Genomic DNA, 12,201 nt, shown 5'->3' on the forward strand with positions numbered 1-12,201 from the left:
ACTAGATGTCTTTAAGCTCTATATCCAATGATTATACTTTATAAGCATGGTTATTTTACTAAGATTCCCATAATTCCTGTCAGTTGCAATGCCTCCTCAGAAAGAAATTATTGCTCTGTGTGTGTGTGTGTTTTTTTTTTTTTTTGTTTGTTTTTTTTGTTTTGTTTTGTTTTTTTTTAAGATTCTTGTTTCCCCAAGCCAATTGTGTGGTTCCCTCTCTTCCTAATCCTCTACCAGGTACTGGCTGTAAACAAGGTAAAAGGAAGCATTAACTTTACTAACAAAGGCACATGAGGGCTTTTTAAAATTTGAATTAGATTTTTTAGAGATGAAAGATTATGGCAATGCTTTGGGTAACAGAAAACAGCCTCTAGGGTTTATCAATACGTGTAAATACATGGTTTATTATATCTCCTAGGTGGTTAGGACATCAGAAATGAGATATCCAAATGTAAATAAACTTGTTTCAGTATGCAGACACATGAAATTTTACCTTTAAATTTTTTCCCCCCCAACTTAGGAACGAATGAAAAGACTTAATGAAATTGTTGAAGCTGCAAATGCTGTTCTTGCTCACATAGACCAAACAGCTCTGGCAGTTTATATTGCAATGAAGACTGATCCCAGGCCTGATGCTGCTACTATAAAAAAGTACCTGACCAGTAAATACTCTTTCTTGCATCTCATTTTTAATCACTTAAAATAGGGTTTAATACTTTTTAAGAATATAGAAAAAGAGAAAAAATAGTATTTGATTTTGCTATTTCTAGTATCTGCTTTCTGTTTCTGAGGGTCTAAGTGCTTTAAGCCATTTGTGATATAAGAAAAATGATAATATGAAAATATGTGATCTTTATTATCTGATATATCAATTGATATTGTGTGGGGTTATATTGGAAAATAAATATACTTTCAAATATACTAGCATGAAGAAAGAGTTATGGATAGCATTCTTGTACAGATGATTTAAAATTTATTCTGTGCTTGGATAGTTACATTAACTAAACTGAATTAGGAAAGCATATCTTGCTAGAAGAATTCAGTCTAATTATATTTATATAGTGCTTTTAGAAGAATTTTAGATTTGGAAGAAAGGATTTCCTTTCTCAAAATGTTCTCAAAGTAGTATTCATCCAGCCTTTATTAGAAGGCTGTATATTCCCTATACTGGGAAACTACCTCTCTCCTGAGGCAGTTCATTCTACTTTGAGAACATAAAGTTTTTTCCTATGTTTTAAGCCTAAATCTGTTTCACTTCAACATCCTTACCTATGGCTTTTTTGGAATCCTGCAAAACAGATTTTAATTCTTTTATGCAGCGGTTTTTCAAATATTTGAATGTAATTCTCATGTCCCTGATAAAATATTTTCTTCCCTAAACCTGGGTTTTAACAGTTCTTTTAATTGACTTCTATGAAGTTTAACAGTGCTTCTTCTCCCCCCATCCCATAGCCACCTTCTTGGATGTGCTCCTAAAATTCAACAGAATTATAGCTTTAGCTTGGCTAATGAATAAAAAGGAATACTGAATATTTGGGTTTAAATAATAGATATTAGAGTCTTCTCAAGTGGGGAGTTGGGGGGGACAGACTGGCTACATACTATATGACTTGAACTATATGACAAGTTACTGAAGCTGGACTTTAATTTCCTCATCTCTAACATCAGATTGATTGGATTTAAGTATCTGAGATTCCTTCCAGTTCTGATTCTGTAGTGATTTTGTTATACTTTGGTTTTACTGTGATTTGGGGAACGGAGGGAGAAATCTGGTGTTTTTTTTTCAACAAGTTCTTTAGTTAAAAGAATTCTGCCTTGCTTTTTAAAACAATTTTTGATATTAATACCCATGTACCAAAACTCATACATGGTCCCCTATTTGAAATTTTTGAAAACTACAGCTTTTCTTGCTGTGACAAGGTCAGATTACTAGCTAAATAACAAGAAAATGAAGTTTGAATTTTAGGACTTTAGAATACATTTATGTTTGTTTCATCAGTCCATGAACTTTTCTATGGTGTTTAAAATGTCTGTCTTTGTGATCATGAAAAAATTATTTTGTTTATTCAAGTTTTCTTAAAGGATGCTTAGAACACATCCTTCCTTACTGTATTTGATGTTCTCCCCTGCCTTGTCTTTTTCATGTGTTCACAATAGAAAATTGATTAGATAGGAAGAGCCTAGAATTATGTTACAACTAGACAGTTATTTTAACTGTCTCTTATTTCCAGGCTCTACTTTTTGAGTTCTGTCTTCCTCAGCCAAATTTAAGGATACCATGACTTACATAATATATAATAGTCAATAAACATTTATTAAGCACTTAACTATGTACCAGGCAATATGCCAAGTGCTGAGGATACTAATGTGAAAAAGAAAGATAAGCTTACAATCTTAATGGAGTTTATAATCTAATGCCTCATAAAAGGAAGTTGGAAAGATTGTCAGGGAGAAAGAAAAGGAAAGGTACCTGACATGGGGGTATGGTAGACAAGACAGAAGTGTCCCAAAGTAGTGTAGCCAAGTGGGAAAAAAGGAGATTTCATGGCTTGTATCCTCTCAAAGGAACAAAGAGTAATGATGAGGTGTAAACACCAAGGTTTCCCTGCAAGGTTTCTGGGGCATAGTGGATCAGTCAGTATATGATAGCTCACTTGGTTTTTATTAATTAAAATAAAAGTCTAAGATTTTATGCACAATTAATGCAGAAAATATATTAGCTTTATTTTAGATGTAGACAGCATTTAGGAAATTTCACTGTCAGGGTTTATATCCCCTCTGATTTTCAGTGACATGGACAAACAGAAATCTACATTAGTAGATGCTATTTGTCGAAAAGGATGTGCATTGGCTGACCAACTTCTTCAGTTGCAAGCTCAAGATGGGGCTGTTTCATCAAGTGACACAGAAGGAAAGGAGGACGATCGAGAGAGTTATTTAGATTCTCTAACAGAAACTTTCTGGGAAACCACAAAATGGACTGACCTTTTTGATACTAAGGTAGTTTTTTAATGTATACATTTTTATTTTCATTAAATTGCTGAGTAATACATTACCTTCAAAGCATATTTTCCTAATCATCTATTACTGGCTTACCTTATCTGTTCAGTTACTCTTTTATTGCTACACCTATTGCATGGCTGAACTAACACCAGAAGCTAAAATGAAGTTTTTAATCCTTCATCTTGAGAATATTTTATATTCTCTTTAGCCAAATTTTGTGGTATTCCTTTAGTCATGGAAATGGAAATTCTTTAATCATATCAACCTTAGAAAACAATTTAATTTATTGTAATTTTCCCTTTTATGAAATTCAAATTGCTGAATAAGAATTTTCATTTTAAAAAATTACTTTCCATCAAAATGATTCTATTTCTCATTTGTTTTTAATTGAGTAGCTTCTAAACATCACCAACATATATCATCCTTCCCTCCCCCCCCCCCAGTTTTAAAAAATATATTTAGAGTTTTATATCCTTCTTTCCCTTTTCCCCTCCCTGAGAAAATAAGCAATTAGATATAGGGATAGATGTGCAATTATATAAAGCATTTATATATTAGTCATTTTGTATAAGAATACTCAAAAGAAGAAAAAAAATTAAAGAAAATGAAGAATTGCATGCTGAAGCCTATGTTCAATCATATCAGTTCTTTTCTCTGGAGTCAAACTTTGTTTCATCATTAGTCCTTTGGGATTGTCTCGAATCATTGTGTTACTGAGAATAGCTAAATCATTCACAGTTCATCATCCAACAATTGTGTTGTTACTGTATAAAACATTTTCCTGGTTCTGTTTACTTCACTATATATCAGTTCACATAAATCTTTTCAGGTTTTTCTGAAATTATCCTGCTTCTCATTTCTTTAGGACAATAATCTTTCATTATAATAATATGCCACAACTTGTTTAGCCACTCCCCCAATTGATAAGCATCCCTTTGATTTCAATTCTTAGTCACCACAAAAAGAGTTGCTATAAATATTTTTGTGTAGATAGGTCTGTTCCCCTTTTTTTGGATGTCTTTGGGATATAGAGCTATAGAGGTAGCAGTATGCATTTCAAAAGACATGCACAGTTTTACAGCCCTTTGGGCATAGTCCCAAGTTCCTCTACAGAATCCAGAATGGTTGGATCAATTTATAACTCCACCTACAATGCATTTCTCTGACCAATAGTGACTTAGAATATTTTTTATATAACATGTCATTTTGGGGAAGATAGTTGAATAGATTTGAAGCAAGTAGTACATTTTAGAATCTACTTATATTTCCTAATCGCTGAATTGTAGCTAACAAATACTATTTCAATATTTGCTTTAAATGTATGCTGGAATTGAATTTTTTAATTCAGATCAAAAATCATTTTGTTGAAAAGAACTTAAATTTTTTTTGGAATTTTATGGAGGACTGTCTTTTTTTTAAAAAAGGGAGCATTAGAGGACGTCACTTCAAAATTGGTTTAAAAAAAACTTTTTTTTTTTTAAAATATTTGGGATTCACAGACATTCCCATTTAGAAAATTTTTATTACTTTTTTTTTCCTCCTCTTTTATACTGTAACCATTTAAGGGGTTAGACAGAAGCTTTATTTTAGAACAGTGGAATAATCATTTTCCCTCCAATATATTATGCTTGATGAGAGCACTTAAAAAAAGCTTTTATTTTGTTTGTTTTTGATGGTCATTTTTAAGGGTCTGGATTATTTGTCTTCTTAAACCAAGGAAATTTTAATTTTAAAAATCTGGAAAAAATTTAATGGTTTCTTTATCAAGATAATACTAGAGAACATAACATGCAAACATTTTCTAACTTCTTCTGGATAAAACTATTTACTATTTGCTGCCTGTGTAGAACTCTCCTACCAGTAACCAATAATAACCTCCTTCAATGAATAAATATATAAAATAAAAATAGAATTTAATTCTTGGTATAGATTTTTTTAATTCTGTCTTTAAGTATTTAACATTTTCTTGAGTATATTATTTTTTAGTTTTCATTAACTCACATAATTTTAAGATTGTTGACTTCTTATCATGGATCTCAAAAGTTGCAATATATTCAGTTTCTTTTTTCCCCTCTTTTTTGTTTTAAGTAGCCCAGTAGTTATCAAAGTATTGAGGAAAAAATAGTTTTTTGGACTTCCACATGAATATTTTTTGATTGTTGGCTTTTATCTCTGCAGTAGTTAAACCTTAGCTGTGAGATGTAGAAAATAATTTTTCCACAATAATTTTATAAATTAAATAATATGGATATTCTTTACATGACAGAAACTGAAGTGTAGAAAAGGTTGAGTGTCTTATTCATTTTCACTCAGATTGTCCAAGGCTTATTTTATCCTAGAGGTAATTGGGAGGGAACTCTTGGAGCTTCTTGAGCAGGGAAATGATGGAGATGGATTTGGGGAGGGGAAAGACTCGTCCTTTCTCCCAAACTACCCCATATTTGACTGTAGCATTAATCTAGGTGTAGTGACTTTACACTTTCTCTTATTTATGTGTTTGTTACCTCCCTAATAATCTTAAAGTTCCTATTTTATACTTTAGTCTTTCTATCCCTAGTACTTAACAAGTGCTTCATAAGTGCTTGTTGATTAATTGGGAGGAAGGCATTATTATACAAGACTGTATTCTGAATTAAGGAAATTTTTTTAGTATCTCATTTAGTCATAGGATTTTAGTGCTAGAAATGTACAATACACATACAGTAGTGCTTTAATTTTATGCATTAGGGAATAGATTCAGAGAGGTTAAATGATTTTTTCCCAAAAAGCAATTTAGTGACAATTTAGCAAGATCAGATCTTAGATCTTATCATTCTTAGTGATATAGTCTTATAACTATACTACATGTTGTTTATCAGTTTCTCTCAAAACTCATTGCTTTCTTTGCCTGTTCGTTTAATAGAAGTTGTAAGTAAGGCAGATCTCTAGCAAGGAGAGACAGCATCTATATACAAAATTGATTCTAAGTGTTTTTGGCAAGAGGAAGTACTAAGCGGCTACTAAGAACTAGGTAGAAAGTGGTGTTTGAATTGAAACTTGAAGAAGTCTAGAAGTCCTAAGAGATAAGAGGTGAGAAAGGAGAAATATATTCCAACATGGAGGGTCACTTATAAGTTGTGACCTGTAAGAGAGCCAATTTATTTGAACCAGAGTTTGCGTGTGCGCGTGCACACACACACATACACGTAATGTATAATATTCCTAGAAAGGTAATCTGGAGCTAAGTTGAAAAGAGCTTTAAATGCCCAAAAGGGAGTTTATATATTTGATCTTAAAAGTAATAGGGTGTTTTTGAACCATATTGAACAGTAGAGTGATATAATCTTAGAGAGTTGTTGATAGATAAGTGAGGAAAAGGAGGCAAATGTAAGAGATGCTATAGAATTAGAATCATCAAAATATGTTACTTGTTTAAGGAAAATTACTGGGACAAAAAGAATTTAGCAAAGGAGGGTTAATAGCTAGAAGACCACCAACTGTGATTGAGGTATGGCCTAACCAAATAACTGAAAAGGCAAGGAGCTACATAGAGAACTGTTTCAATAGCAAGTCAAAATAGCCCCATGTCTTTGGAGTGTGAATTTATCCAGCCACATCAGAAATGTGTTCCCTTTTTTCTCCTTAGCAGGGGATCCTAAGAGGGGAAGAATTATTTTCCATTCTTTTATGAGGTGTTCCTGATTATTTATTAAGTTTCCTTTATGTTCATATTTAGTTGAATGCTTTGTTTCTGGGATTTACCTGGTCTTTGAGTAAAGTGTATATCTTCTAGGGATTTAAGTTAATTATTTCTCCTTCCCTAATCTAAATGTGCTATAGAGGATTGTTAGGGTGGCATGGGAAAATCTCATTACACTTAAATATACTTTATAAATGCATTGATATTTTAGTTAAATTCATGATATAGTGTTTTACCAAATCTGTAATTGATGATTCATAAATGGGTCTTAGAGTCTTAGTAGTTTTACATCAAAAGTTCTATTTATATTTTAATGCTTATTTTCATGCTATTGTTCCCATATGTGTGTATGTATAAAATATGTATCCAGATACATAAGCCCTTCAACAATTGATTATCTTGTTTTTATCATGTAGTTAACATAATGGAACCTCTAATGTGTTATGAATTGCTATTTCTCTGTTCTTTAACAGGTAAATTTAAAATATTTAAATATTGAGAATTAGATACAAAGGGGTACATTAATTGCAGTTATTTATTTATTTATTTGGATTATGGATTCATAGGCTTGTAGTAAAGGTTGCCCTTTAAGAACAATCTTTTTGCTAAATATGATGGTACATTCTTGTAATCTATTCTACCATGAAGTCTGAGGCAGCTAGATTACTAGTTTGAAAGTTTTTAAATGGAGTGAGCTAACAATAAACCAGTTGAATGATGTCACTACATCTGGCACCAATATGGTATTCCTCAGGAGCAGAGGGGCTACCAGTTTGCTTAAGGAAGGGTGAACCAGCTCAGGGTAGAAATAAAGCCAGATCAAAACTTCCATGCTTATCATTAATGGACTGTCATTGGCTTTTGCATAACCAGCATGGAAAAGATGGGGAGACTCAAAAAAATATAAGTAACTAGGTAACTATGGTTTTTCTTTTAATAAAATATTCTAATATAAATTATGTGCATTTTATGATTCTATACTTTGAAATTATGAATGAAAAAATTTTAATGCACCAACTACATGATGCAATAACTTCTAATGTTATGTTGTAGTGTCATAAATGTTTAAATTTTAATTTAAATTGTGTCTGTTTACCTGTTGCAGCTTTTGACATTTGCATATAAACATGCATTAGTAAATAAAATGTATGGGAGAGGCTTCAAATCACAAATGTTTAAATTTTAATTTAAATTGTCTGTTTACCTGTTGCAGGTTTTGACATTTGCATATAAACATGCATTAGTAAATAAAATGTATGGGAGAGGCCTCAAATTTGCAACCAAACTTGTGGAAGAAAAGCCAACTAAAGAAAATTGGAAAAATTGTATCCAAGTAAGTAATTACACACAAAAAAATCTTAATTGTCTCTCATTGCCATATGATCAGTAGGAAAGATATCTAAAATATTTGTTTAAATAATTTTTTATTATGCTTTCTATATTTTATTTGAGTATTATAATATTATATGTATGTCATAATATATATTTTATGAATAAAAATTTTTATAACATTTAAATAACATAAATCAGTGGTATTACAAAGTGAGATGTGATATAAAAACCAAATTCATTAGAAATCATGAAAGAATTATAGGGAAATTTCAGTCAAGTATAACATGATTGAGAGAATAGTCTGGATTTTTTTTTAAGGTTTTTATATAGATCAACAGATGTAATTATGTAATTAAAAGTAAATTCTAAAGAAGGAAAGAAAATGAGAATACCTTAGTCATCTCTTCATAGAGCTATTAGTTTCTCATCTCACTTTAAGGAGTGTATAGCAATCCTTGATAACAGAAGATTTTATATTTATCGAAGAACTCAGTAGAGACATTGTCTGAAAATGATTAACAATTATTTCTTTATTTAAAAATTATGCCTGCTTATATGTAAATAATAATGACAGTAATTTAGAAGACTGATTTTAATTGCAGAATAGATTTAGGAAGTACCTGCCATTTTGGAAATAAGAGAAATGCCATTAATTTATTTTATTGAACAAAATAATGATCTGTCCATTATACTATTCCATAATCTAACAAAGATGTCTTGCAGCAATTTATAGTGAAGCATCATGAGTTTGTCCTTAGAAATTACACTGGGGGGCAGCTAGGTGGCGCAGTACCACCCTTCCCTGAAGTCAGGAGGACTTGAATTCAAATGTGGCCTCAGACACTGCTTAGCTGTGTGACCCTGGGCAAGTCATTTAATCCCAATTCAATTGCTTCTGCAAAAAAAGAAATTACACTAGGTACTTTCCCCTTCCACCCCTCTCCCCCTCCCCCTCCCTTTTTTTTAAGGTTATTATTGATTTCTTCTATTTTTATGTCATCATAGTTATCTAGCACACTACTTGAGAGCCATCCTGTATAATAGGTAGTATTTTTTTTAAAAACAAAAGGAAAAGGGGAAAAAATGAACATAACTGATCAATACATTGAAGATCACACACACAAAAAATATTATGTCAGTAAACTTCTCACTTCCACAAAAGGGTGTGTTAGAGTTGTCCCTTCCTTTATCTTCATTTAAGGTCTTTATAATTTTGTTATTTTCACATTTGATTTTTGAGTCCATTTATATTCATGTAGATCTTTCCATGCTTTTTTGTATTCATCACATACATTTTTTGTAGCATAGTAATATCAACATTCATGTACTTACCCACAGTGAATGTTAGCTTATTCTCCAATACAGGGTCCTCTGTTTTATTTAATATTCTTTGTGGTCATCAAAAACAAACAAACAAAAAATTGCTGTTATAAAAAAATTTTAGTGTATATGGAGTTTTATTCTCATCAGTAGATTCCCTGAGAGTATAGCCCGATAATAGGACATGATTGTCCTTTTATTTCCTAATTCTGAAATGCTTTCCAAAGTGAGAGTTATATATTTTATTGTGCATGATCCAGTTCTACCAACATTGAATCAATGTGCACATCTTCCCAAAGCTTTTCCAACACTTGACTGTTGCTTATTTATTTATGTATTTATTTGTTTGTAATTTTTGCTAAGCTACAGGATATTAGTTGGAACCTCCAGTTCATTTTGATTTACATTTATCTCTTTATTATTAGGGAAAGAATGGAGCATTCTTTCATATATTTGCAAATATTTTGGAATTCTTTTGAGAACTGTTTGTTCATATTTTTTGACCACTTGTCTATTCAGGAATGGCTGTTAGACACTTAGTGGTTTTTTAAATTGCTAATAATGATTGAAATTTTTATTTTTTGATTGATATCTTGATTATTTTCCCAGTAAATAGATTAGGAGTTTAAAAAAAAATAAAGGCAGAATAGAATACAGAAATTGGAGGCAGAGCCAAAATGTCAAGAGAATATTAAAGTGATGTAATATAGAAGGGATAGCTATATAAACCAGGGTAAGAATACAAAGCTATATCAAACATAACAGAAAAAATAAACTAGTAAAGTATTACATATTCTTGGGATTAAGAGCTCTAGATGCACAAGACATAGCTTGCGTTAAATGATTTCCCATTTTTATAAGTTTAGTATAGCAAAACTCTATATATTAGCTGGTTGTTAACGAGGGAATGGCCAAAGTAATAGAAGATGGAAAGAGAGAGTAAAGGGAAGAAAGAAACTAATTCATCTTTATCCTTGAATCATATATTACCATAATTCCCATTACTCTTTGCGTCCTAGAATTGGCCTAGTCCTATTGTTTATCATACTTAACCTCAATAATCAATCTTTACCAGAGTTTCCGAAATTTCATTTTCATTCCGAAATTTGGTTTATCCAAAACAAGACTAAGGTTTTTCCAAAAGAAATTTTAATTTGAAACTGAGAAAAAATATTTCATGCTCACTACCTCTTCCCAAAAGAAGGGTGGAGGGAGGGGGTCAGGGGCAAAGGTACAGAAAAGAACAGAAATGATTGAGTCTGCTTTACCGATCTGAATTTACTAGAGCTTAATTATAGGTATAAATTCAAATGACCTTATCTCAGAGTTGCTTTGACCTTTTGTAGGTACTTATGAAGCAGATTCAATCTACCAGTGGATTGTTATTTTAGTCAGGGACTAAAAAAGTAAATAGATTTATTTTAAGCCATAATGAAACATTATTTCCTTTTACTTTTGTCTGTTGATATTTACAAATACCATTTTCTGTATTGTGAATGCTTTCTCATAAAATGTTTAGTGCAGAATTTATTAAGAATTAGATGGTTCAAAGTCATTTCTTTTTCTATTTTATCAATATATTTATATGTTTCATTTTAGCTGATGAAGTTACTTGGATGGACCCATTGTGCATCTTTTACTGAAAACTGGCTCCCCATCATGTATCCTCCTGATTATTGTGTATTCTGAAATATCAACTAAGACTTGAAATTAAAAAAAAAAATGTTTTATAGTGACCAGATATACAACAAATTTGTGACATTTTTATTCTGATGCATGTTCATCCACTATTAAAATGATGTGTATTTATCAGAAAATTCACTGGTGTGTGGCTTAATACATGTAAACTCAGACCCCTGACATCAAGAAGTTTTCTTAGTGCATCACATTGCTGGCAATGGGATGTGTCTTTACTGCCAGCACCAAGGATTTTCAGTTGGGTTGCAGCTTATTGCATGCATATTAGGTTTTTAACTGTTACTTTGAACTGCAAACCTGTAAAATTTCTATTTTTATTTTATAAATGGACAGGGTTTTAAAATGCTTGACTTTAATTTTTTCAATTGTATGAAGGCCTTAAAAATAAGCTACATTAGGTGTAGCTAAAATTATTTATTAGACTAAAGTAATGGAACCTCATTTCATTTTTTTGTTGTTGGCAAACGTTTACATTTTAATTAAGGATTCAAATGAAAAACTGTCACAACTAGTGTGTATCTTTTGATGGAGCATAGCTCCTCCTATAAATCTTCATCTTGGACTTATTTCAGACAAATCATTTTTTAAAATATCTACGTGAAGTTCAGAGTATCAGGATGAACTGATACATGTATAAGTGCCAGACAGCTAATTCTTTATCAGGTATTGTAAAGCTATACATATGGTATGTTTATTAAAGTTGAAATAATGTAAAACACTTGAGAATAAATGTGCAAAATTGAAGATCAAAGTACACCATATGCACTCTGATACCTTAAGGAAATTTTTTTTATAATTAATAAAAGTGAATATTGAAGCTACTTCAAGTTGGTCTTAATTTTTCATAAATAAAATTTTGAAAAGTTGATAGCACTTAGCTATCATTAACTCCTATGGGAAATTTTCATTAGTGCATTATTTTATGTTGAAATGTTCTCTGTAAAATTGAAATTACTGAAATTCTGGCTATGCCACCTATCAGCTATGTTCCTGTGGAATCACTTAATCTTTCTGAGTCTCCATTTTCTTATGTGTAAAATGAGAGAATTGCACCGACTTTTAAGTTCCCTTCTGACTTTAAAGCTATAATATTATGATCACATTTTCATATACTTTAAATTCTCACTCTACTATTTAATGGGCCATTTTAAATTTTATTTCTCTTTGCC

At 31.2% G+C, this 12,201-nt stretch overlaps 1 protein-coding gene across 3 annotated transcripts in view; it reads left to right on the plus strand.

The window, feature by feature from the left end:
* The window catches only part of TPP2 (tripeptidyl peptidase 2), an 83,980-nt gene extending 72,127 nt beyond the window's left edge, over positions 1–11,853 (plus strand). For 2 of the 3 annotated variants that reach the window (XM_051984087.1, XM_051984088.1), the window contains 4 exons: positions 521–651; positions 2,790–3,000; positions 7,896–8,015; positions 10,934–11,853. In XM_051984087.1, coding sequence (XP_051840047.1) covers positions 521–651; positions 2,790–3,000; positions 7,896–8,015; positions 10,934–11,023 — 552 coding nt within the window. In that variant the 3' untranslated portion in view covers positions 11,024–11,853. Of the gene's footprint in view, positions 1–520; positions 663–2,789; positions 3,001–7,895; positions 8,016–10,933 lie in introns of those variants that run through there. The other variant, XM_051984089.1, reaches the window with a different exon arrangement.
* The last annotated feature ends 348 nt before the right edge of the window (positions 11,854–12,201 follow it).

Source organism: Antechinus flavipes, chromosome 3 (assembly GCF_016432865.1).
Source record: "Antechinus flavipes isolate AdamAnt ecotype Samford, QLD, Australia chromosome 3, AdamAnt_v2, whole genome shotgun sequence".
Lineage (NCBI taxonomy): Eukaryota > Metazoa > Chordata > Mammalia > Dasyuromorphia > Dasyuridae > Antechinus > Antechinus flavipes.